At 36.6% G+C, this 27,474-nt stretch overlaps 1 protein-coding gene across 4 annotated transcripts in view; it reads right to left on the reverse strand.

The window, feature by feature from the left end:
- Positions 1 to 27,474, reverse strand: part of GREB1L (GREB1 like retinoic acid receptor coactivator) — a 280,287-nt gene that overhangs the window by 113,532 nt on the left and 139,281 nt on the right. For 3 of the 4 annotated variants that reach the window (XM_049619644.1, XM_049619645.1, XM_049619643.1), the window contains 3 exons: positions 18,119 to 18,295; positions 12,716 to 12,892; positions 10,038 to 10,160 (listed from right to left, as the gene is read on the reverse strand). In XM_049619644.1, coding sequence (XP_049475601.1) covers positions 10,038 to 10,160; positions 12,716 to 12,892; positions 18,119 to 18,295 — 477 coding nt within the window. Of the gene's footprint in view, positions 1 to 10,037; positions 10,161 to 12,715; positions 12,893 to 18,118; positions 18,296 to 27,055; positions 27,152 to 27,474 lie in introns of those variants that run through there. The other variant, XM_049619646.1, reaches the window with a different exon arrangement.

The following is a 27,474-nucleotide window of genomic DNA, read 5'->3' on the forward strand; positions in this document are numbered from 1 at the left end:
TTATTGGTTGGTTTGGTTGATTAGTCTTCTCAGTATTAATTGTGTTTTCTTCCCTCTTTGTGTGCCTGGTAATCTCTGCTTGGATGTCAGGTATTATTAATATTCTCTTGTTGGATGCTGGGTTATTTTTTTGAATTCCTATAAATATTCTTGAACTTGGTCCTGGAATGCAGTTAAGTTACTTGAAACTCCTTTGATCCTTTGAGGTTTTGTTTTTTGGCATTTTTAGGAAGGTCTGGAGCAGTCAGTATTCAGTCTACAACCAAGTATTCTCTCTCATGGGAATAAGACCTTTCTAAGTACTCTAGTCAATGCCTGATGAACTATGAGGTTTTCCTGTCTAGCTGGTGGAAATAGTTCCTGTTCCTGGCCCTGTGTAAATGCTGAGCAATGTTTCCTCTCATTATTTTGGAAGGTCCTTTTTACCAGCCTGGCATGGTATGCATCAATCAGTGCTGTGCTAAACATTTGAGGGAACACTCTGCACATCCTCTCTCTCTGTTCATCTCTCTTTTCTGGTACGTGGTGCTATGAACTCTGGCTATTTTGGTCTCCCTGTGCTCTCTCAGTTCCTTCTACTTAACTTAGGGATCTACTAGGCCCCCCAAGAGTTCCCCCTCCCTGAATCATGGTCTGGAAACTCAAAGCACTAAGCTGAGGTGATGGTAAGACTCACATTATTTGTTTCTTGTCTCTCAGATACCAGTTTTTTGTTGCCTGATATAAAGTGTCTTCAAACTAATTTTTCATGTATTTTTGTCTGGGTTTTTTTTTCAGTTATTTCAGGTGGGAGGCCAAATTCAGTCCCTATTTATTCATTTTGGCCAGAAGCAAATATTAAGTTGATCTGCTATTGATTTTTCAACCTTAGTTCTTCCCCTCTTCTTCTGCTCCTCCTGTCTCTTACTCTTAAAATCTAAGACACAGGAAAATTTTACAGAATTCTAAGTAGAAATCAATATCATCTTTACATTCCCAGATCCTAGTCCTTAGTAACTGATTAATAAAATTGTCAGTAGTGAGTAAAGAACGTTCAAATTCTGGTTTTGTTGCCTTCTAGCTGTATCTTGGACTTGTCTATGCTTAAATACCGGTCCTTTTCTCTACACATGCATAGAAAGCTGAAGAAAGATCAGGAAAAGCAGATATTTTCTACTGAGCTGTACATTTGGCTTAATCCTGAGAATTTAAAATTTTTAACTATTAAAAATATAAAATAAAAAATTGAAAAATAGAAACAAACATGCTAAAAATTTCACTTCTCCCACAAACCAGTGTTCTTTTCTGTCAGTATATACTCTTCTACATTTTATTTGCATTATATTTTGTACATGATATAACAAAAAAACACTTTAATATTACTTTAGTTAACAGAATTACATTCTATGTGGCTGCATAGTGCCATAATTATATTTTTAAACATCTTTGTCATGTGAGCATGCTACGATGTACTCAGTTGTTTCTATTTGAAGGTAACCTCTTTTTAGTTAGTATAAAAAATAACTTCAGTGACTATCTTGACCTCCATTTTAGGTTATTTTCTCAGCTAATCCCCTAAAGTGAGATTACTAGAGTAAAGGATATAAATATTTTTAATATTCTTGTTACATATTGCCAAACTGCTCTCCTGAAAGACTATACCACTGTTCACCTCTACCAGCCTAAGAGTGTCAACCTAGATATCACTTAAAAGGAAATGTCGTGGCTAACATAATTAGTAAAAATGACTTTTCATTGTTATTACTTAGTTTCTTCATTTCTACAAAGTGGGCCATATTCCTTATACTTGCTATATAGTGGCATTTTCTTTATTAGAAAAGGAATTCTTTTGTAAATGGCTTTTTGCCCAACACGATGTTTGTAAGATTCTTCTATTGTGCTGCACGTAGGTATATTTTGTTCATTCTCATTGCCAAGTGATATTTCATTATATAAATGTGTTACAACTTATTTAACCATTCTATTGCTGATGAACATTGAGTTGTGTCCATTTTGAGCCAGTTGTGAAGAACACTGTTATGAACAGTCTTGTATATATCTCTTGGTGCACATGTGTAAGAGTTTCTTTATGGAGTAGAAGAGCTGGAAGACAGGATATGCACATTTTCTACTTGGCTATGTGTTGCAAATTACTTGCAAAGTGGTGGCACCAATTAACACTCCTACCACCAGCAGTGTTCTTGTTGCTTGAAATCTTGGCCAGCATTTACTGCTGTCCATACTTCAACTTATTGCCAATTTGGTCTGTGTATAATGGTATCTCATTTTTAAAGTAACTTCCCTAATTACCAAAGTGGTTAATTATCTTTTCATGTATTTGTTGGCCCCTTGTATTTCCACTTTTGTGAAGACTTTGCTCATTTTTTCTGTTATTGTATCTTTTTCTTATTCATTCATAGGCATTCTTTACATACTCTTCATACTCGTCAGTTTTATGTTTTACATGGGTTCTCCTAGTTCATGGCTTGATTTTTCACTCTCTTCATGGTGTCTTTTAATAATTATAAGTTGCAATTTTAGGGGCACCTGGGTGGCTCAGTTGGTTAAGCATCCGACTTCAGGTCATGATCTCATGTTTGAGCCCCGCGTCAGACTCTGCACTGACAGCACAGAGCCCATTTGGGATTCTGTCCTTCTCTCTCTGTCCATCCCCTGCTCACTCTCTTTCTCCCTCAAAATAAATAAACATTTTTTTCAAAAGTTGTAATTTTAATGTAATGAAACAATAGTCTTTTCCTCTATGTGCCGTACTTTTTGTCTCTGTTTTTAAGATATCTATAATGCCTAAGATATTCTACAATATCTTATAAAAGCTTGACAGTTTTGGGGCGCCTGGGTGGCGCAGTCGGTTAAGCGTCCGACTTCAGCCAGGTCACGATCTCGCGGTCCATGAGTTCGAGCCCCGCGTCAGGCTCTGGGCTGATGGCTCGGAGCCTGGAGCCTGTTTCCGATTCTGTGTCTCCCTCTCTCTCTGCCCCTCCCCCGTTCATGCTCTGTCTCTCTCTGTCCCAAAAATAAATTAAAAACGTTGAAAAAAAAATTAGAAAAAAAAAAAAAGCTTGACAGTTTTGCCTTTCACATTTAGATTTTCTAACTACCTGGAATTGATTTTGTGTATCGTGGGAAATAGGGGTCCAGTTTTATTTTTCTTTCCACATAGGATATCCAGTTTCTGCACACCATTTATTGAAAGAAAAGGTCCCACTGATCTTCAGGTCACCTCTGTTAAGTACGAAATATGTCATGTGAATGTGCTTTTTATACTTTCTACTCTGTTCTGTGGATCTGTGTCTATTCCCGTTACAGGTCCACTCTGCCTTTATTAGGAAAGGTTCATGAGCTTCATACAGTATAGGGCAAGTCCTTTCATTTGTTATTTAAAAAATATTTTTTTAATGTTTATTTTTGAGAGAGAAAGAGACAGAGCAGGAGTGGGGGAGGGACAAAGAAAGACAGAGACACAGAATCCAAAGCAGGCTCCAGGCTCCAAGCTGTCAGCACAGAGCCCAACGTGGGGCTCAAACCCATGAACTGTGAAATCATGACCTGAGCCGAAGTTGGACACTTAACCAACTGAGCCACCCATATTATTTTTAGTTCTTATAATATGCAAGAGTAAGACAGTACGGGGCTTATGTTACTTTGGGCCTACCATGGTTCACAAAGAAGAAAAGCCCATTTCATGTATAATACCTCTGTCTCCAATAACAGGGCCAACTTCCCCATTAGACAAGAAGCCACCACTCTTTGGGTCCATAATACTTTTAGGGGCTCATGAAAATGTTTTAATTTATTTTAAAATCAGAAGAAAACAATGAGCTTTTGGCTGAAGGAAGTATTTTAGTATATAATACTAAATATTCCTTTTTATATTAACACAGTCATAAAACATATTTAAATTTTTTTTTTTTTTACTGTTTATTTATTTTTGAGAGAGAGAGACACAGAATGCAAGTGAGGGAGGGGCACAGAGGGAGACACAGAATCCTAAGCAGGCTCTAGGCTCTGAGCTGTCAGCACAGAGTCCAATGTGGGGCTCGAACACATGAACCGTGAGATCCTGACCTGAGCTGAAGTCGGACACTTAACCAACTAAACCACCTAGGTGCCCCAAAACGTATTTTTAAATACTGTTCTAGGGAGAAAGGGCCCACATAAGCAAATGTGCCCAAGGCCCATAAAGTGGCCCTGCCTGAGGAGCACCTGGGTTGCTCAGTTGGTTAAGCCCCAACCTCGGTTCAGGTCATGATCTCGCAGTCTGTGGGTTTGAGCCTCACGTCAGGCTCTGTGCTGACAGCTCAGAGCCTGGAGCCTGCTTTGGATTCTGTGTCACCCTCTCTCTCTGACCCTCCCCTGCTCACACTCTGTCTCTCAAAAATAAATAAATATTAAAAGAAAAAATTTTTTAAATGGCCCTGTCTGATAGTGTTCTTAAAAATTATCCTATTAATCATAAGGGCAGAAATTAGGTGGCTCATCCATACACTACCCTATAGGCTAGGGCATAAAAACATGTTTCCTCTTGATCATAGATAAGTATATCATCTTCATTTGGGAAAGTTGTACACACCAGTAAATTAATAATCCCCCAAAGGCTAACTTTAAATTTGAATAAAAAATAGAATTCAGATAATATTTCTATCCAGGCATTTGCCAGGTACTAGGGGTTACAGGGATAAACAAATGAACATAGAGCTTCTAACATATAAGATGGTTAACAATTATAATTGGGAAGAATGTCATACAAATAGAAGTATGGTAGCAAGACTGAGTTAATCCTTAGTTGCAAAATAGGTGATGTTATTTTTGGTTTTTCAAACAAAGAAACCAAGGCACAGAACAACTGAATGGCTTATCCCAAGCATCAACAAATATACTCAGATGAAGTATTTGAATACCAGGACTTTGACTCCAGGTCTTGTGCTATTTACTACCTGGTCTGAAACAGTGCTCATTCCATAGTAGATATTCAATAAATTAGACTGTATTGCATTGAATAAGAAATAGTGCCACTCCAAAGGATTTCATCTTTCTCTCAGAGCAACTATTTAATCTTTTCCCCCACAACTTTATCAATGTATATTTTATATATCATAAAATTTACCCATTTCAAATGTGTAATTCAATTATTTTTAGCAACTTACCACATGGTGCAATCATCATCATAAATCAGTTTTAGAACATTTTCATTCCCCCAATAAGAACTTGAATGCTTGTTTTTAATTAATTTCTATTCCTATCCCTTGTCCCAGGCAACCACTAATCTATATCCTGTCACCATAAATTTGCCTTTTCTGGACATTTCACATAAACAAAATCATACAGTATATGGTCTCTCTTGTCTGGTTTCTTTCACTTAGCACAGTGTTTTTGAGGTTCATCCATGATTCAGCATGTGTCAGCAGTTTGTTCTATATTATTGCTGAATGGTATTCCCTTGTATGGATACACTACATTTTTGTCCATCTGTTCACAAGCTGATTGACATTTGGGTTGCTTCCAGTTTTCACCTATAATGAATAATGCTGCTATGAACATTTGCATGAAATTTTTTGTGAGGATATGTCTTCATGTCTCTTGGGTAGATACTCAGAAGTGGAATTCCTGAGTTATGTAATACTTTATCTTTAACTTTTTTTTGTTTACATTTTTATTTACCTTTTTTTTTTTTTTTTTTTACTTTTTTACTTTTTATTTACTTTTTGAGAGACAGAGACAGAGTGCAAGCAGGGGAGGAGCAGAGAGAGAGGGAGACACAGAATCCAAAGCAGGCTTCAGGCTCTCAGCTTGTGAGCACAGAGCCCAGTGTGAGGCTTGAACCCACAAATGCGAGATCATGACCTGAGCTGAAGTCAGATGCTCAACTGACTGCCACCCAGGCACCCCTATATTTAACTTTTGAGAATCTTTCAAATTGTATTCTAAAGTGGCTGCCGCATTTTACATTACTACCAGCAATGTATGGAGGGTTCCAATTTCTCCATATCCACAGACTCTTACTGTCATCTTTTTTGACTATGGTCATTCTAGTATGTGTGAAGTAGTATCTCATTGTGGTTTTGATTTGCATTTCCTTAGTGACGTTGAGCATCTGTTCATGTGCTTATTAGCCATTTGTATATAGTCCATGAAAAGTGTCTATTCCAAATCCTTTGCTCATGTTTTGGCTTATTGTCCTCTTAATACTGAATTATAAGAGTTCTTTGTAAATTCTGGATACAAATTCTTTGTCAAATATGTGTTTCACACATTCCCCCCCATTCTGCCACTTGTCTTTTCATTTTCTTAATGTTGCCTTTTTAACTGTAAAAGTCATGAATTTTGATGAAGTCCATTTCATCCATTTTCCAGAAATAAATCCTTATATTTATGGTCAATTGATTTTTGACAAATGCAATTCACTGACAAGAAGGTAGTTTGTTCAAAGATGGTAGTTTGTTCAAAGATAGGAACAATTGGATATCTACATGCAAAAAGATGAACTTAGATGCTCACTTCACGCTGTGCACAGAAATTAACTCAAAATGGCTCAGAGACTTCAATGCAAGAGATAGAACAACAAAACTTTCAGAAGAAAACATGGAAGATAAACTCAAGATCTTCAGGTAGGCAAGGGTTTTTTTTTTTTTTTTATTGATTCTTGAATTCTTGCCTTGATTAAACACAAAATATATACGTGTGTATGTATTTATATGTGGTATGTGGGTATAGTATAGGTAGGTAACTACACAGCCATCTTCAGCCACAATGAGAAACTGTTTTACTGGGATTGTTGACTAAAGTTCGAATTATCAATGACATAAATATGTTGAAAATAATATGCAAAGGAAAAGTGGCAAGCCAGCCAGAACATAAAATCCGGAGCTTGGCAGGTGGAATTCAAGACAAAACTGTGTAAATGGCACATTAATCCTTTCTTCAAATACTATGCAACGTGCTTACTTACATTTCAGGCTAAGAAATGTTGATTACAGGCAGTCATTGCAGATTAAGAAGCCAATCTTCTAGGGGCACCCAGGTGGCTCAGTTGGTTAAGTGTCTGACTTTGGCTCAGGTCATGATCTCACGGTTTGTGGGTTCAAGCCCTGCATCGGGCTCTGTGCTGATGGCTCGGAGCCTGGAACCTGCTTCATATTCTGTGTTTTCCTTTCTCTCTCTGCCCCTCCCTTGCTTGTGCGCTCTCTCTCTCTCTCTCTCTCTCAAAAAATAAACATTAAAAACATTTTTAAAAATAAGCCAATCTTCTATAGAAAGATGAATCTCTATTAGCTAAGGAGATGCTACATACTCTAATGATTGCAATGATTTCATAATACTAACATGAAAGTCTTAAAGCCTATTGCTTTCAACATGTGTAGGAAGAAAGAAATTATTGTTGAAAAGTCATAAACCTAATTTGTCAAGAAGAAAATTTTAGATACAAAGTCTCACTTTTAAAGCTACTTTCTTCTATTAAATTCTATGGATCTCACCTAAAATTGTTAACAGCTAATTTCATGGTCAAATCGCCACAAGGGATACTCAAGGATATGGGCATGAATCTTGGCCACTTGTATTCACTGTGAGGCAGTCAGTGCCTTGTCTGTGTCTCTTCATGGCAATTGATGGAGCTTTGCTAAAGCCTAAAACTTGATTTCCTCTATTTCAGAGCAGTATTTGTTTTCAAAATATATTTCCTAATATAATTAAAACTGCATTACTGCTTATTAACATGTTAATATATTTTCATTGTTTTCAGGTACAACTGGTTATTTATATATCTACCTGTCCCTTTTAAGAAAGGTAACATGTTTTATTGTGCTTTTATCCCCTACATGAGTGGTTTTAAATCATCAGAGCCATTGGTCAAGTGTTGGAACCCTGCCTTCCAGTATGTGACAAGGGTTTTAGAACACAGTAAATATTTCATAAGTTTTTACTGTAATAAAGTAACTATTCATTTTTAATAGTGTAGTTTTAAAATTACATTTCAGTAGTCCCAAGGTCTAATGGAAGAAAATATACCATGGAATCAAACAAGTTACTAAAATAATATTCTAGGAAAGACATATAGGTGTATCATTATTGTAATGAAGGCTAACTAATATTTCAATGCCTAGAGCCAAGTGCCAACTTTTTTCTTTCTTGAATACCTAGTAACACAATGTTCTCTCATTTATTCTAAAGAGATATGCTCTCTTCTCTTAGATTAGAGCCTCTATCTAAATCTCTTGGACACTTTAAAAATCAGACCTTTTAAATCCAGGATGAGAGAGACTTAGCTGAGTATAGAAACATAGCTAGAAGAGCCCCAAATAAGGTTAGCCTTGTTACCATTGCTATTGTTGCAAATGCCTTCTAATAACTACTTACCTCTTGAAAGTAAGTAGAAAAAATGTATCAGCTCATCAAAATTTCACATGAACTTGAAAGAGGAATGCTAAGTAGTGAAATAAATGAAGACAGCCTTCTTTTCAACTTTTGGGTAACGGGATGCTGGCAAAGCACATTATACTATGACATTTGCATATCAGATGAGTAAAATGATGCTTTACAAAAAACAAGTGAACTGGAAAACAATTCACAAATTCTTTTAAAATACTTTCCTTTTTGCCTAAGATATAACATAGACTGGTTCTGAATAATTTTCTCTTTTTTTTCTGATTTTATTTTATTTTTAATTTTAACCTAGACTGGTTCTGAATAATTTTCTTTTTTTTCTGATTTAATTTTATTTTTAATTTTATTTTTTAATTTATATCCAAAATAGTGTATAGTGCAACAATGATTTCAGGAGTACATTCCTTACTGCCCCTTACCCATTTAGCCCATCCCCCCTCCCACAAACCCTCCAGTAACCCTCTGTTTGTTCTCCATATTTATGAGTCTCTTATGCTCTTCCCCCTTCCTGTTATTATATTATTTTTGTTTCCCTTCCCTTATGTTCATCTATTTTGTCTCTTAAAGTCCTCATATGAGTGAAGTCATATGATTTTTGTCTTTCTCTGACTAATTTCACTTAGCAAAATACCCTCCAGTTCTATCCACATAGTTGCAAATGGCAAGATTTCATTCTTTTTGATTGCCGAGTAATACTCCATCATATACATATACCACATCTTCTTTATCCATTTATCCATTGATGGGACATTTGGGCTGTTTCCATACTTTGACTATTGTTGATAGTGCTGCATGGGGGTGCATGTGTCCCTTTGAAACAGCACACCCGTATCCCTTGGATAAATGTCTAGTAGTGCAATTGCTGGGTTGTAGGGTAGTTCTATTTTTAGTTTTTTGAGGGACCTCCATACTGTTTTCCAGAGTGCCTGCACCAGCTTGCATTCCATGAATAATTTCCTTAAATATTATCTGCAGTGATATTTTCAGTTACAACCCTCCAGCCCTCCAGCCACCTGGAAACATTAAGTCCCACCTGGAGCCTTATCCTGTCCTTGGGGCCTGGACTGGTACAATTGTCTACACTGGAGGAATTTTTGGAAGCCTTAGACTGGCAACTTATCTGTTCAGTATCAGCGTGGCCCTTCTGCTGATCCTGCCCTGATAGTATAACCTGGTTTCAGGCACTAAAATTTTATCTGGTTATTTGTAACCCAGCCTCCATCTTGAACCACTAGAAACTAGTGGATTCTTCCACTGTGATCCTCAGTCCTACCTTGGGACCTTACTTAATATACCAGTTGGTGCAATACTCCCTGTAATGTTCTGTGGGCTTAGTTTAGAGCCCTATCCTAGAACTCCAGTCTTCATGAGTTATGTCCCCAGTATATGCCACCTGATAGCTATGAGACAGACTTTCCTCATGTCTGGATTTCTACTTATTGCCCACTGTTAGACTTTTCTAGAGATAGGTCCTATGCTTGAGCTAAATTTCTTATCCACGAACTAACCCATCTCAGTGCTGACTTCTAACTCTAATAGTAACTCAGGTAATACTTGTTTTAAAACATTTCTATTCAAACCAGCCAACAGTCATTTTTAAAGTGAACCACTAAATATACATCTGGCTGCTTGAAATTCCAAAAGAAAATATCCCATACCTGTCTGAATGAATCCTGATTTGTATCCATTAGTTGTGCCATTTTCTGGTGTCACAGTTGATGATACTGAAGAGTTTGGTTTCATAGAGTGGCAAGTGGCAGAGGATTGTCGGCTTCTACATTCTGGGAAGGAGTAAGAATTGTATTATGGGAGGAGACCAATACTCTGTCAAAGCAGGTGATGAGAACACAATCCATAAAATCTCTAAAATAAACTACTGTTCCTTAAGTAGCAACCATGTTCCTTATTGGCGATTTCCCCTCCTCTAATCCTGACTCCAACAGAATGTTCAAGATGGTGAATTCACGTTGTCTTCCTAGGGCCAGATGACATGTTTAGAAGGAAAAAAAGAAAGAAAGAAAGAAAAAAGATCCGGCTTTTGTTCTTCACAGACTAGCTCCCAGGGGAAAAATTACTCATAACCAATATAATCATGCTAGTTTTATGGATAAGGCAGGCTAAAATATCAGTAATTTATTTTTTAAAAAAATAAGCTTTCAAACACCAGTTAACCTCCTGTCCAGGATCAATTTAGTGTGGAACAGGAATCTACATAGGTTGTCTTCAATATTCTCACCTCAACTTTAATTTATGTCCAAAAGCTGAAGCAAAGAAAAATTTATAGTCAGAGGAGAAAAATTAGAAATGCTCAAATTCTTTTTTTTAAGCCTACTTATTATTTTTGAGTGAGAAAGAACAGGGGAGGGGCAAGGAGAGAGGGGGATAGAAAATCCCAAGCAGACTTCATGCTGACAGCAGTGAGCCTGATGCAAGGCTTGAACTCATGAAGAGATCATGACCTGAACCAAAGGCCAACGCTCAACCAACTAAGCTACCCAGGTGTCCCAGAAATGCTTAAATTCTTATTACTCTTAGTTTGTATCAAAGGAAATAGGTACACAATATTCTAGATGATTTCTGATCATGCAACACCAAGCTTCATTTTAGGTAAGCCAATATTAATGGAGCTCTAACATGATACTTTAATAATACTTTGAACTGAGTCAAGTAGATAGCAAATACTAAGAAACCATGTAGGGCTATAACTTCTAACTAAATTATACTACACGTTCCACTATGTTAGTTTTTAAAGGTAGCATGTGAAAAAGAAATATAAATGGTTGTAAATGACAGTTAATTATAGAGGGTCCTTTAGAGAGTTTCCAAGTTTATCAGATATATGCAAGGTTGGACACAGTTTTCTATGACCATCTTGGCTAGGATTTTCCTTGAAAAGCAATTGTACTTTGGCCTACAAGGATACCTCCACATTATGTGTATCATATGCATACATTTATATTGATGTTCTATGTCTGCATATCTGCATATCTCCATATCTGCATATATGGATACATATGCATATACAATCTTAATTCTAAAATAGCAACTTCTATAAATGTGAGCTTCAGACACCTGGCTGGCTCAGTTGGTAGAGTGTGTGACTCTTAATCTTGGGTTTGTGAGTTTGAGTCCCACATTGTGGGTACAGATTACTTAAAAATAAAATCTTTTAAAAGATTTTTTAAAAATGTGAACCTTCAAAAGCCATTCAGGATGATTGTGCCTGTCTTGGAACATGCAGCTATTTCCTAAGGAATTATATAATGTCATTTCAAATGCACCCAAGAGTAATTACAGTGGAAAACTCAGAGGAAAATCTGAAGTCATTTATAATTTGGATTTATTATGCTATTTCTTATGGTCAGGCCAAAATCTTGCACAGACAACAAATGGAAGCATTAAAGACAATTATTATATCATCTTTAATAATATAATAACATTGATAATTAAGAAAAATCTCAGCATCTAAGTAACTGCTCAAAAGAATAAGGATTAGATATTCCACTGCATTAGAACAATGAATAGAACTTGTGGTAAATCCTATCAACTACATGAAGATGTGAGATTTCAACTGGATTCAGATCCACAAATAAGTTAGTTAAGTTCTTCTAAACTTAAAAAAAAAAAAAACAACTTTGCCAACTTAATAATGTGTTTTCCCCAGGTATTAAGGTATTATGAAGAAGCGTTATTTGTTCAAAGTATGCTTAGTTCTAATGAAAACAGAAAACTATATGCTTGAGAATTACCAAAGAACCTAAATAAAATAGAAAGAGCATCTAACCAGAAAAATGACACTTTGAGGTCCTCTCTAAGTGACAGAAAAGCTGAAAAGAGTCCTCCTGTACTCCACCCTCCCAAGAGACAAATATAAAGAGACATGCACTTTTTCTAAACCTGGATAGTCTCTATTAAAAATAGAAAGAAGTTGGGGCGCCTGGGTGGCTCGGTCGGTTAAGCGTCCGACTTCGGCTCAGGTCATGATCTCGCAGTCCGTGAGTTCGAGCCCTGTGTCAGGCTCTGTGCTGACCGCTCAGAGCCTGGAGCCTGTTTCAGATTCTGTGTCTCCCTCTCTCTCTGACCCTCCCCCATTCACGCTCTGTCTCTCTCTGTCTCAAAAATAAATAAACGTTAAAAAAAAATTTAAAAAAAAAAAAAAAGAAAGAAAGAAGCAAGTCAAATAACCTGCCAGAGAGCTTCACATCTTTGGATAGTCTTCTGAACTTGGGATATTTACGTACATCATACCTGATTCTGAACCCCAGAAGGCCACTTGTCCTTACTGTAACATCCTCATTCCTTTCCCTTCCCTTTCTCTCCCAGAAGTTGACGCTACCTTTCCAGCAGATAAGAGGTCCCTTCGACAGTACACCCTGGGAGCTTCTGACTAGGTAGTACTTTAAGTGCTTCTGCTTCTTTGGCTGGGTGGTGAGCTTCAAGTTAATATGGTTGGAAAATTCTGTGAAATACCGAAATCCTCTTTCTCCACAGCCGATACAGTTTCCAGAAAACCCTGAAAGAAGACAAACCAAAGTTACTGGTGGATTTGTAAATTGATACAATACTTTTACATATGAAAAGTATAGAAATATTCAGTGTTTTTGACCCAATAATTTCCTAACCTCAAGGAAAAACACCAATTTTTTTTAGCAGAGTTATTTTATAATAGTGGAAGACTGAAAGTAATTTAAATTCTGCTCTAAGTTTAATGGCTAAGAAAATAGAGTGGATAGTAGCATGTGATAGAATTCATATAGTTGACATAAAAATATGAAAAAGTTTGCTTCTAGAGATGCCCATGATTTCCTTCCCACACACTCCCTTCTTAGAGAACTTGCTGGCACTGGTTCTCTGCCCTACCCACCATGAGCACTGTCACAGATGATTAGATTGTGCTAATATCAGACCCAGTCTGGGACAGTCAGAGTCTCTTTCATGGAATTTTATTTTATTTTATTTATTTTTCAACTTAAAAATATTTTATTATTTGTTTTTTATTTGAGAGGTGGTGGGCAGAGGGAGAGAGAACAAGAATCCCAAGCAGGCTCCACACCCAGCATGGAGCTCGATGCAGGGCTCAGGGCCACAATCCTGGGATCATGAAATCAAGAGTCAGATCCCCAAAGGACTGAGACACCCAAGTGCCCCTTTCCTGGAATTTTAAAATAAATACAAATAGAATCAGTCAGATGGAACTGGACCCTAAATTTGTAAGGTTTTGTAAAATTGGAACCCAAGTTGGGGGTTACGTCCAACCACCTGTCAGCTAAGGGATGGGAGAGAATAAATTGGCAACTGTGAAGGTTGTCTGCAGAGAGGAGGGCATGGACAGTGATGGGCAGGCCCAGGTGCTGTCAACTTTCCAGTTCCTATGACAGCTAGCTGTAATTTCTCACACAGGTGCCCCGAGAGTCCCATTTCCTCTTTATTCACCCCCCCCCATACTCAAACGAGCTTATTATCCCTTTAGATCAAACATCCAAACAATTCTCACTCAGATTATCCAAACAAAATAAAACTTTCAGTGACCTGCTTAGAGCAGGGGGCACAGAAAGAAGAAATGGAGGAGGCTAAGAGGACGTGAGGCTAACCTTTGCTTAATTGGAAATCAATCCCATAATACACAGAGAAAAGTCACACAGAAATAATGTGAGTTCCTCTGGTTGTGACTGAGGCGGAAGCATTATATGTACTGCCATGTAGTGAACAAGGACAAAATAGGTGTAAATGAGAAAAGGCATTCCAAACTCCATACGTACAATCTCTCTCTATATAAATGACTAACTTAAAATCAATCCACTGATGAAGTGATACTCTTTTTAAACCCCTAAACCAACCTGTTATCTAATCAACAAAGATATAAAAGGAGAGAAGAGAAAGGCCACCAGGATTAAAGACAGAATATCTCACAATGTACCAATCGCAGACAGTCAATTCTGACAATCAATAGAAATGGCAGTCCAATTTATTATTTTTTCAACAATTACTTACTGAGCATCCACCTATATACCAGGCATGATGCAAAACTGGAAAAACAGAGATAGTCATATCTTCTGATCGGTTACATAAAATTAGTAATTTATATAATTAGTTTATTACTGTTACTTTATAGAAATATAAACATAAATTATTTAAAATATATTCAGAGATGGACTGAATTTGAGAGCATTTGGCTATCTGTCCAATGCTTTATAGCTACAGGCCAAAACCAAAAAAAAAAAAAAAAATGCCAATTTTTTTCACCGAGTTCCCAAGCCATCTAATCATCCATTTCTCCATGCATCCATGCATCTAGCCAACAAATCCATCCATCCATCCATCCAACAAATACTTACATACTCTACCATATGCTAGGCACTCTTTCAGGTACCAGGTTTTCAGCACGGAGCAAAGGAGACAAAACCACTGCCTCCATGTAACTTACACTGTGGTGCGATTATCATGCCTTGACAGAAAAGTGCCTGGCTTGCCAGGCAGATGTAGAACCCAGTAAAATAATATAAGAACAATTTTAGTCAAAACAATTAAAGATGGTGCCTCCCAAAAGAGGCTTATCTGGTAGATCCAAGTAGTTCATAAAAGATTAGTGTGAGAATTAAAATTAACAAATTACTGAGGTGAGGTTTTATCTTTTATCTTTTCTTTTGCTTATTCTCTGAAGTGAAAAGCAAGAGAATATACAAAGGAAGAAAAGCAAAGGATCTGGACAATCTTCAAAGAACAGAGATGGCACATTAATGATGAGAATTAACAAAATTAAAGACAAAGAATCCTACAGCTCATTTTTTAAACTCTGTACAGTTTCAGTATCAGTCTTCGTTCAAGAGAGATTTTATCTGCCCAAAGTTCTTGTCATCATCACAAAAAATAATACCTCTTACAGCCAAATTACCTATCTAGTGTTTCTGTCAATCAAGTCTTCCAATTGCACGGTAGATTTGGGACACATGAATGAACTGCCAACTGGATCAATATATACTTTTTAATGTTTATTTATTTTGAAAGAGAGAAAGAGAGAGAGAATGAGTGGGGGAGGGGCAGAGAGAAAGGGGGAAAGAGAATCCCAAGCAGGCTCCATGCTTAACACTCAGTGCAGAGTCCGATGCAGGACCAGATCCCACAACTGTGAGATCATGACCTGAGCCAAAATCAAAAGTCAGACACCGAGCGAACTGAGCCACCCAAATGCCCCCTCAATATATTTTTTAACCAATTCCTTCACTCACAGTCTTTTGAATCAGCATAATTTATATAAAAAGTTTATAAACTGATATTGGAGTTCACTGGGATTCTAACATATTCGAAGCTTAAATTTTTTCCCACTATACTTTAATGCATACTAAAATAATCTATCATCAGTAAGAAATGTTGGATGGATATTAACATATAAAAATCTCAACAACATGCTTATCTAAGAGAAAAGTTCTACCATCTTGCTGCACTACACTTTCACTTGGAAAGTGGTTAGTAAAATATTATGTCCATTCACAAGGCTAGAGAAAGCAAACAGACTTCCATTTCTATAAAGGTATTAATAAATATGACAGAATGGAAGAATAATAACCATTTAAAGAGCAAGTGCTCTGTGCCAGGCACTGGGCTGGATGGGTTGCCTTATAAACATCATCTCATTTGATCTTTACAACCCTGAAAGTTAGGCATCATCGGCCTCTTTTTATAGATGAGAAATCTGAGACCTCATGAGAATAAGTAGCTTGCCCCAGTTCTGAAAATACTAAGTGGCAAATCTGGGATTTTAATCCTAGTTCCAACTCCAATGACCAAGGTCTTTGATCTCATATTCATTATTATACACAATCATGAAATCTATTCTTCTTCTTCTTCTTCTTCCTCTTTTTAGAAACAGAACGTGTAAGTGGGGGAGAGTAGCAGAGGGAGAGGGAGAGAGGGAGAGAAGGAGAAGGAGTGAGAGAGAGAGAGAGAGAGAGAGAGAGAGAGAGAATCTTAAGCAGGTTCCATGCTCAGTGCAGAACCCAATGCAGGGCTTGATCCCATGACTCTGGGAACATGACCTGAGCCGAAATCAAGAGTCGGACGTTCAGCCGACTGAGACACCCTGAAAATCTATTATTCTGATGGTGTTTCTTGTATCCTTTCATGATGTATTCTAGGAGGATTCCTCTAGTCATGAAGAATCATTAAGCAAAAAGGCATCATGAGATATTTTTCTGTGTCTGTGGTCAGAGCCACATGTAAACTATTCCATCTGATGTCATGGTGATGCTTTTATTTATTTTTTAAAAGTTTGTTTGTTTATAGAAATCTCTACAACCAATGTGGGGCTAGAACTCATGACCCTGAGATCAAGAGCTGCATACTTTTCTGACAGAGCCAGCCAGGCACCTCAACACTATGATGCTTTTAAAATGCTAAAAGGAAGTTTCCCCAAATTGTTATACCACAGCCAACTAGATTACTAGCTCTGTGTCTTAACATTTTTGTGCCCCCACAACACAGCCTAGTATGATTTTTGTCACATAGTACATTTTGAACAAAGTGTTGAATGAATGAGTGAACAGATACTTAGAAACTTCTTTGCTAATTTAGTCCAACTTATAAACTTTACCATTAGGCTTCTGTGTTAAACCATCTGCTCAATTTCACTAAAAGAAAATCATCATCTTTTTATGAAAGCCTATGGAAATTATCACTTCTTTTCCTATGAACCAAGAAAAAGCTTTGAATTATAAGTTAAGGAACTTTTATAAAGCATGGATAGGGTTACTTTCTAACTCAGGATACTGATGTATATATTTCCAGACTTTCTGATGACACTGTGGAACTAGGAAAAATGTATCAAACTAAACAAGTACAGTTTACGAACAATACAATTCTTGAATTCTTTGCCCTCGTTCCTTTCATTTTTATTATTTTCACCAAAGACATCTCATGTGCCATCTTGTCTTCTTAATTAAAAATAAATCCAGTCTTTATTTCCCATGATGTAAGGAAGCTAGGTTGTGAAAAAAAAAAAAAAAAAAGTCCAGACTCAAAGTAAAGCCAGAGAATATAACAATTCTGAGATACAGTAATACATTTTACATCATATGTATATTCCTAGTTACTTTGGTTGAACTAATGCTAAATATAACATGGGAATCACATCAATCAAATATAGCTAGGAATGATGGGTAGTATGGAGAAACTACCAAAAACTTACAAAGCAGATAATCTGCAGCTGAATAACAGAGTTGACTGGACATCAGGTCTAGATCAATAACTCTGTACAGAGTGAATCCTACTTTGCTTTACACAGAATTAATTTTTGATAAATTGCATGCCATCCTTTAGCTTGGCTTGAAAAGGCGGCCTCTTCAAGGCGGGTGTTTTGGGAATGAATAAAAAATAAAAGCTAATTTTTAAGAAGTTACTAAAAGAAAAAAATGTTTCATACTTAATTACAGAATTCCCAATTAATTCTGTGATCTAAAAAAAAATCTGTGATAATTTAACATGTTTTTTTAATTTTTGTTTTTTTATTTGAGAGAGAGAGCGAGCGTTGGGCAAAGGGGCAGAAATAAAGAATCTTGAGCAGGCTCCATGCTCAGTACAGAGCCCCACGTGGGGCTTGATCCCACAACCCTAGGATCTTGACCTGAGTTGAAATCAAGAGTCAGACGCCCAACCAACTGAGTCACCTAGGCGCCCCTATGATAATTTAAACTTGTAGTTTAACTCCTTCATCTTGGAAGGAATTTTATAGGTGTGAAATACTCACCTAAAAGTGCATTTTTCCCATGATCATCTGGTAGAAATCGCTTGTCTACAGCACACACGAGGATGTGTTCAGGCAGATTGGGAGACTTGGCCCCTACCAGGAGGAATCCTGCTGGGATGTCGATTTGTTCCATACAAAGAGATACCAAACGCAAATCCTTTCCTGCTTGACAAAAACCTAAAAATGGTAAAAAGGACACAGTAAAATGTTTAGAAAGGTCCTATCTCCTTATCACCCATCTGGAGAGTGGATTTGCCTATGGGAAATCCCATAAAGGCATAATCCCATAAAAAATTAAGGAGTAGATTATTTTTTTATGTTTATTTATTTTTTGAAAGAGAGAGGGAGAAAAAGAGCAAGCTGGGGGATGGGCAGAGAGAGAGGGAGAGAGAAATCTCAAGCAGGTTCTGCACTTTCAGTGCAGAGCCCAATGCGGGACTCAAACTCAGGAACTGCGAGATCATGACCTGAACTGAAACCAAGATTTGGACGCTCAACCGACTGAGCCACCCAGGCACCCCAGGACTAAATTTAAAGTCCATATACTCCAACCTGAAGACAAATCTATCATACGTATCCCCTTCCCCCGAGTGGAGCTGAAAACACACAAAAAGGAGGTATTTCTGACAAGTTCAGCCAACATTTATGACTTTATATTTTCTGATCTACAAGTAAGCAAATGATAAATACACACAGAGCTTTGAAAAATGTATGTAATTTTTATGTGTATGTAGTACAATATTTTTATACTTTCAAAGCAAGTTCATATCTATAAATGGTGACTGTCATAGAAGAGAGAGGCTTCCATTTCACATAGGAAGAGACTGCACTTCAGATGTGGCTCATAAATGAATGGGCCAGAACTAGAACTCAGAACCATGAAGTCATTTTTGTAAGCTACAACAGAACAACACATAACAAAACCTTACATAACCACGTTGTGTACCAAAACATATTACACTAATTAGTTCATCATTTATTAAAAATCACTTGCAACAGATGCTACCCTAGGCCTGGGGATAGAATTGAACAAATATATCCTCCCCCAAGAACCTACATTATAGTCTAATTGGAAGAATGTATAAGGAACCAATAATCACAAAACAATATTACAGAGGATAGCTATTTTCTACTGCAAAGCACCTATTTCACATCTTCTGGGAGATAATCAAACCTCCTTGAACTCTAATCACGTGATTCCTCTGGAGAATGGGGATATTCTAGACTGACAGGAGGTAGCACCTGATCCAAGCTGGCCACTATAATATCCCACCTTTCCAGTCACAGTTGATTACAGGGACATCTGACATAAACTGGGACAATCAAAGCCTTTTCTCAAGGAATTCCAAACATGGATCCAGAAATAGTATGACTTAGTTTGATCTGTGGCAGCTCAGTTCCTTGACTTGTGAGAGAAGTCTGTCAGCAGACAGGAGGCTCAAAGGGAATGTTCCAGCAGTGTGTGGACCCCCTGAAACCCAGCTGTATGTGCGTTTCCCAAGGTCGGATTGTGAAACCTTTTGTTTAGGAATTCTTTGAATAATATCTTCATTCTACCTAAAGCTAATTTCAGTTGGGTTGGGTTTCACCTGCAGCCAAAAGAAGGTAAATACAAGTATGAAAAATACTATTCCAGAGAGTTGCAGAAGGTAAACGATGGACACCTAAATCTCCACACACAAACCTGAGGAGACCATCATCACCCAATACAAAGTAGAGAAAGACCCTGCTAAATTCTTCCAGTATCAATTTATAGTATGATGTTCACCAAATGCCAACAAACAATTGGATGCAATCAGTTATTATAAGAGAAAAAAATCCAAATATTGTATGAAGTTGTGGCGCACATAAATCTACCATGAATCTACTGCATGGTTGAGCTCATCAAACCTCAAAAGCAGACATAATGGAATTGGAGGAAGTCAACAGAAGAAAGAATAAAATGATAAAATAATGGGGCTCAACCATCTCAAGCTTATAGGCTCCCTTTAACACTAAAATAATTCAAATTTAACTTTTAGTGTTTGTTAATTGAAAAAAACAAAAGCAGAATATTATTGTGAATTAACAATTTTGAATGAATCTATATTTTATTAGTCACAATATCATCTATATTTATTTGAAAAATAGTCATTTATACATGCAGGTCGTATTATTTATTCAGTTTACACACAGTTTTTGGAAGCTATGGATACATAAAAGCCCTAAAAAAAATTCTGCTGCCCCCACCCCATTTAAGGGACAGAACTCAGGTTTGAAAGTGGGGAAATGATGATGATGGTATCAATGGCAGAAAATTTATGGAGAACTTAATATAAGCCAGGCACGGTACTAACCATTGTACAGATTATTTTATTTAATCCTCTGAACAACTACCAACTCCTTTCCATAGATGGAGAAGTTGAGGCTCAGGAAGGTTAGGGAACTTGTGCAGTGTTATATAATGAGTTCAGTAATGTTCAGGATGTAAGACATGGGAAGTTTGCTATATAAAGACAGATCAAGGGATGCCTGGGTGGAGCCTATTTAAGATTCTCTCTCTCTCTCTTCTGCCCCTCCCCAACTTGTGGACATGCTTGCTCGCTCGCTCTCTCTCAAAAAAAGAAAAAGAAAAAAAAAAAAAGAAAAAGAAATAGCACCTTTATCATGACTTGCTCCAAAAGGCAGAACACGTATCTTCCCAAAAGATGCAGATAAATTCAGTGATGAGAAGTTCATGATTGTCTATTGACAGAAAACAGGATGCGTGGGGAACTATCTCTGTCACTAAGAAGTAGTAACAGGGGCGCCTGGGTGGCTCAGTGGGTTAAGCGGCCGACTTCGGCTCAGGTCATGATCTCGCGGTCAGTGAGTTCAAGCCCCGCATCGGGCTCTGTGCTGACAGCTCGGAGCCTAGAGCCTGTTTCAGATTCTGTGTCTCCCTCTCTCTGACCCTCCCCCATTCATGCTCTGTCTCTCTCTGTCTCAAAAATAAATAAATGTTAAAAAAAAAAAAAAAAGAAGTAGTAACAAACCTTTCTATGACTTTGACTCACACCATATTAGAAAGAGTGGACTAGATGAAATGATAGTCTGTGCCAATTCATATGAATTTTCAAATTATTACCAGCTTTTTAGAACATCAGAGCTATATAGAACCTTAAGATTATCTGATATAGGATCTCTCAACAGGCAGTTATTAAATTCCCAGGGACTTACAGGTATTCCATGATACTTGAAGTTATAAGACAAAATCAAATAGTTACCAATTTCTAAAATCTAACAAATAATTATTCTAACATTAAAGAATGTTCTCAGGGGTTTCCCTGCTACACATAGAGGGAGAGTGGAAACCAGTTGAATGAATTCAGGACTCACTTGTTTGAACCCTGTATCAGTGTATGGCTTTGATTTTCACACAACTGTTTTTATTCTTAGCCATTTGTATTGATATTGTGCTTAATTTATACTCATCATACATTGTTGGTTAATGATAGGAAGCACTGTTTGTGTTAATGAACACAGTAATGTTACAAATGTGTCTAAAGATGCTCTTGCTAGATTTATGAAAGTTAGATTCAATCCCAACCCCACTCATTAAATTATAAAATTATATAAAATGCACCAATATGTTTTTGGGCACTCCACCCCCAAAAGCAATGTCAAGGTAAAATTTTGGTGATTACAATCCAACTTGGCTTTTCATGTAGGAGAGAAAAGCCTACCTCATTTTGCAGCATGTTCAGTAGCAGAAATTCTGCACACAGCAGCCTGAAATCTTTTCATCATATAGATGATGTAAAAATTTTAAAAATAAACTAGCATATCCTTTTAATCCTAAAATTTCAAATTTTGGGTATTAAAAGTAGATTTTGATTTTCTTTTTATTTGATGCTGGAAAACATTTAAATATACTCAGCCCCCTGAAAAGCTATAATATTTTATTTTTGAATTTGTCAATAAAATATGCTTTTTCTTACACAACCGATTTTAAATACATTAAGTAGCAATTACTGAATGATAAAATGTAGACAATTTTTTCTCATATGCATGAATAATATCAAAGAGTATATTAACATACTGGTCTAAAATAAATACTTTCTACTTAAAATCAATTCTTTATCATATGCCATGTAGTGACAGAATTAGGTTTTAAATTCCTAAAAAGTTCAAAAGACTATATATTAGTATAAAAGAAATTTGTGAGTCAAAGATTGGGTAACACTAATCTATTTAATATGTAAATGAGGACACTGGGGCCTATAAAGCTTAAGAAAATGGTCCAATTTTTAAAATATTCAGTAACTGGAGAAAGTGGGACTAAAACCCAAGTCTCCGGACTCCAAATTAGATGCTCCTTCATCCTCATTAACATCTCTGACTCATATAATGCTTCACCTTCCCTCAGTCTGATGTAGGACACTCTCCTATTACTTCTTCCTTGCCTTTTTTTGGAGTCCTATTACCCAACTTTCTAAGTTGAATCTTTGGTCTATTGGCACTCACCTACCTCATACTTGCTGATGAATCCTTAAAATTCATTATTTTTCTGATGAGTTTTCTTTTTTTAAAAAAGTTATTTATTTATTTTGAGAGAGACAGAGACAGTGCAAAGAAGGGCAGAGAGAGGGAGAATCCCGAGCAGGCTCCGTGCTGCCAGAGCATAGCCTGACATGGGGCTGAAACCCATGAGGCCACAGGAACATAACCTGAGCCGAAACCAAGAGTCAGACACTTAACCAACTGAGCCACCGGGCACCCCTCTGATGAGATCTCTAAAAGCAATACATTGCAGCAAAAGGAGACCAAGGGGGAAAGTACAATTTTTGTTCTGGACTTAACAGAGATAAGAGTCAAGAGGACTTAGTGTGGAGAATATCTGAAGAAAGCAGGATTTTCTGTAGAAAAGAGATGATTTCGGAGTGATTTCTGTGGCAAAAAAGGAGGACTACACAGTCCACTCAAATTAAGAAATACAAATAGTTTTTACTACAGCCTTTAGTATGAGGACACCTAGAGGTCAAAAGTAATAATTATTCAACAATGACTGGATCCTCGGAGAAGCATGTTTTCTAGTCTCCTCCCCACAAAAATTTTAAGGGATGCTCATAACAATAAAAAGAGAAAATGTCCTATTTTATGCTAAAAAAAAAAAAGCTGCAATGATGAGAGTATGTAAAAGGGGTACAGGAACCAACTGAAGGTGCTCCCAATGTCCAAAACCAGAACAATCTGAGCAGTGAGGTAAAGTAGTATTGACTTATAACTCAACATAAAATAAATATCCATGAGTACATAATAATATAAATAAATGAGTGAATAAATTAGTAAGTAGGCGGGGGAGACAAATCCCCATACAGAATTTTAAATAATTTATGTAGATACTCTGCCCTCGAGAAGGTGGAGCATAATTCCCTGTTCCTACAGTATAAGCTGAGCATAGTGACTTTCTCCCACAGTATGGCAAGTGGGGGAAAGAGTGGAGATCACACTACCTCGGCCAGATGATCTACGTCAACATCAACCCTCATAAATCATGTTGACAGAATGTACCCTTAATACAATATGATGAAAATGGCAATTTACCTTTGTGGTCTTTCTCCCCAAAACCCATAACCCCAGTCTAATCAGGAGAAAAATATCAAATTCCAGTAGAGGGTCACCTACAATATACCTCACCAATAATTCCTAAAACTGTCAGGGTCATCAGAAACAAGGAAAGTCTGAGAAACTGTACAGCCAAGAGAAGCCTAAAGAGATATAACAACTAACTCTATTTTAGTATCCTGAAGGGATTCTGGAAAAGAAAAGAGATATTAGGTAAAAACTAAGGAACCTAAATAAACTATGAACTTTAATTATTATTAAAATTAGTAATAATGTAAGATAATATTAGGAGAAACTGCAGGAATATATAGAAACTCTATACTATTGTCTCAATTTTTCTTTAAGTCTAAAACTGTTCTTAAAAAGTGAAGTCTATTTTTACAATGTCCAATTTTATCTTCTTGCCTTCATGTTACTCGCTAACACAAGCCACTCAGCCAATTTGATTAAGAGGAAAGAAAATAGGAGAGAAAGAGAAGGCAAGGCTGAGTCCAGCAACAGGGTAATCCAAGAAACAAATCAATTCAAGGCCAGAAATGGTGGCAACATCAAGAAAAAGTTCCTAAATTGAGTTTGTAATTATTCTGAGAATACACTCACCTGGCAAAGATTTGGCTTTTTGCTGTGACACTTTTTACCTGTCTTTTCTAAATCCTAATTTTGGGGGGGGGGGGATTCAGATCAGCTAATTATATACAAAATATATTATGAGGGATCCCCAAGTAAGAAAAAACATTATGCAAAGAATAATATTTATTTTTTTAAGAATGAAAATAAGCTCTGTGTGTCTGTAAAGAAAAGAAGAGTGGGTAGCTAAAGAATCTATGAAATGTGATTATATTTGAAGGTCTGTAGGATCCAAAATATCTAGTGTAACAGGTAGTTCTTGTCTCTAGAAATATGTCAGATTATTAATATAATAAAGACCAACTACTCAATCTCAATTAAAACCTCAAACAAAATGAAAAGAAACCTTAATACAACCCTGTAGTGTGATTTTGAATCACATCTGAACTCATCCTAAAAGAAAGACAGAATCTTTTTTTAGGGGCTTCTGGAAGACCTGGGGGAAGAGTGCCCTAAGGAAGGATCTATGCCTGTTTACTGTACGCAAGGAAGGAAAGATAAGTTATCGATGTTGGCACACAAATAACAAACTTGTCCCTAAATAGCTTCATTTTCTGAGAATAATACTGAAATGCTGCCTTAACCCCAAGACCTTTGCAGCAAATTATTTTAATTAAAAAAAAGGAATAATGGTAGAGGGCCCTTCTTTGTAAACTTCATCTGCATTTCCTTAAGAAAATAGCCAAGGTTTTCACTTCACAGAACCAGATTTGCATTCTCCAATTATCTCCAACTTGAAGGTTACAGAGTAATCTAAGCGGGGGGAGGGGAAAGTTTACTGAAACAGCTGTAAACACAAACTAAAGTAATCAAAGCAGTATTTGGAAGCCTCAAATTTGGTTGCCCTTCACCCCTTTAGACAATCAACTGCCTCCCAGCAGGGTGGGAACCTACACTATTCCAATAATTTACATAAGAAATTAGCAACCAAAATTTACATCTGAATGGTAACCCCCAGAAGCCCATCAGGTATTAAGTATCTGCTTATCTAAATTGCCTCTAAAAATAGCTTTACCTTCCTTTAAGTCTTAGGTAAATAGAGGATTTCCCATGAAGGGAAGGTGGTATGCTAAAACAAGTCCAGGCATTACATTGTCCTAATTCACTGTCATTTCTATAAGAAAAATTTCAGAACTGTTCTGTCTTCGGGTGAAGGGGTTCTTAGAACTACCCTAGAATGAGCCAAATTGAAAGAGCTATGGACAAACTTTAAACTATCAAATTATGAACTATGCTTTTTGTTTTTAATGGCCACCTTGAGGTGAATTAAAGGGGAAAAAATATGGACATGCAATTAATTATAAGAAACCAAAGTAGCTGATGTAGGAATCTACGTCTATGACCTGTGTTTTCAGGTCTTGGAATTTGAATTTATGCTTGGGTGCTATATTTGTTTTTCCCCCCAGAAAAACTGCATCTCCAAATCTTTTTCCTTCATATCTAAAATTAACTATTACCCTTCCCTTACACTTTACATAATCGCCTCATGGTAAGAGTAGTGTTCTCATGTTTTAAAGTTCAAGAAATAGTTGCTCTCTGTTAGATCACTGAGTTTGTATCTTGGTGAACACTAAACATACCTGATTGTTAGTAATAACAGTGTCAGCACCCCAAAAGGCAAACTAAAACATATTTAGAGCACAGGAAAAACAGGAGAGCCCCTCCTCCATTTTTGGTATAAAATTTGATATTTCAGAATTATCCCCTAAAGCTTTGACTCTCGTTCTATTTAATTCTTAAATATAACAAGATTCTCAATGACAAGCCAACAATATTTCAAGCACAATTTCAATATTTGGTCGCTAACTGTTAAGTATGACTTGACTGATAAATAAAAGGCACAAAAATGGATATAAAACAGCCAAGTGGAAACCTAACCCAGTCACTTGCTACACAACTATAGGTTTAAAGGCCTATCATACCAAGAATAATGAGTAAATTTGATGCATAATATTAAGTCTGGGCAAAATAAATCAATCACATCTGGAAGCAAATTTATAAGAAATAGTGCAGATAGGATTAAGGATTTTGAGCTTTTTACAGCTTATCAAATTCTTGAAAGGAAGAAAAGGAAAGGAAAAGAAAAAGAAAAAAGAAAAGAGGGAGGGAGGGTAAAAGAGAAAGAGAAAAGAAAGTCAAGAAATAATAAAACTTCCAACCAGTGCAAACTCATTTATCTGGATTTGCACATTTGAATCTTTAGTTTACCCCAAATTATTTACAATTCAAGCTGTGTAGGGAGAATGTCCTGAAATCTTACCCCTTTCCTCCTCACTCCTCACCCCTAGGATTTGCATGCGTTGTAAACACCCCAGGTCCAAGTCAATCAGGGTATAAAAACTGCACTCTGGCTAATATGGATAAAGTAGAATCCACATACTAATTAGGTTGGGATTACCAGAAAATAGCACTGTAAATACTAAATGTAAGGAAGAGAGTATATTTTAAAGTTGTGACATCATCAAAACCATGAAATACTGAGAATGTTTTATATTAGGATTTCCTTTTTAAAGTGTGGTTAAAGCTGTGGTGGAAGAGGAGGTTGACAAAATAAATAAAATGGGATTATCAAAATATGTACATTTTTATCTTCTACAGATAACACTATACTGCATGAGTGTTCAGAATAAATGAAAAAGGTAAATATAAAACATCTTATATCTCTATTAATGTTTTTGAGGTTGGAACAGAAAGAAGTAGGAAGACAGGACACTTAAAAAGTACCTGAGATAGTAGCATTCTTGCAGGAAAAGCCCTGACTTGGGCCTAGGCTTGCTTTTGCCACATATCATCTCAGAGAAGTCATTCAACTGCTGTGAATCTTACTTTCTTCATCTATAAGATGAAGCAATAATACCTGTCTTTCTTATAGACACCTGCTGTGAAGTCACAGAAGATAATGTCAGTGAGACCATAATCATTCCTCATTCCTTTCTGTAATTACTGGTTTCCAGCCTTCAGCACCACATGTAATGATTGAAAACTAGCCAGACAATAAAGAGGAATTGGTAAAAGAAAGAAAAGAAAAGAAAAGAAAAGAAAAGAAAAGAAAAGAAAAGAAAAGAAAAAGAAAGGAAGGAAGGAAGGAAGGAAGGAAAAGAAAGAAAGAAAGAAAGAAAGAAAGAAAGAAAGAAAGAAAGAAA

The sequence above is a fragment of the Panthera uncia genome, assembly GCF_023721935.1.
Source record: "Panthera uncia isolate 11264 chromosome D3 unlocalized genomic scaffold, Puncia_PCG_1.0 HiC_scaffold_8, whole genome shotgun sequence".
Lineage (NCBI taxonomy): Eukaryota > Metazoa > Chordata > Mammalia > Carnivora > Felidae > Panthera > Panthera uncia.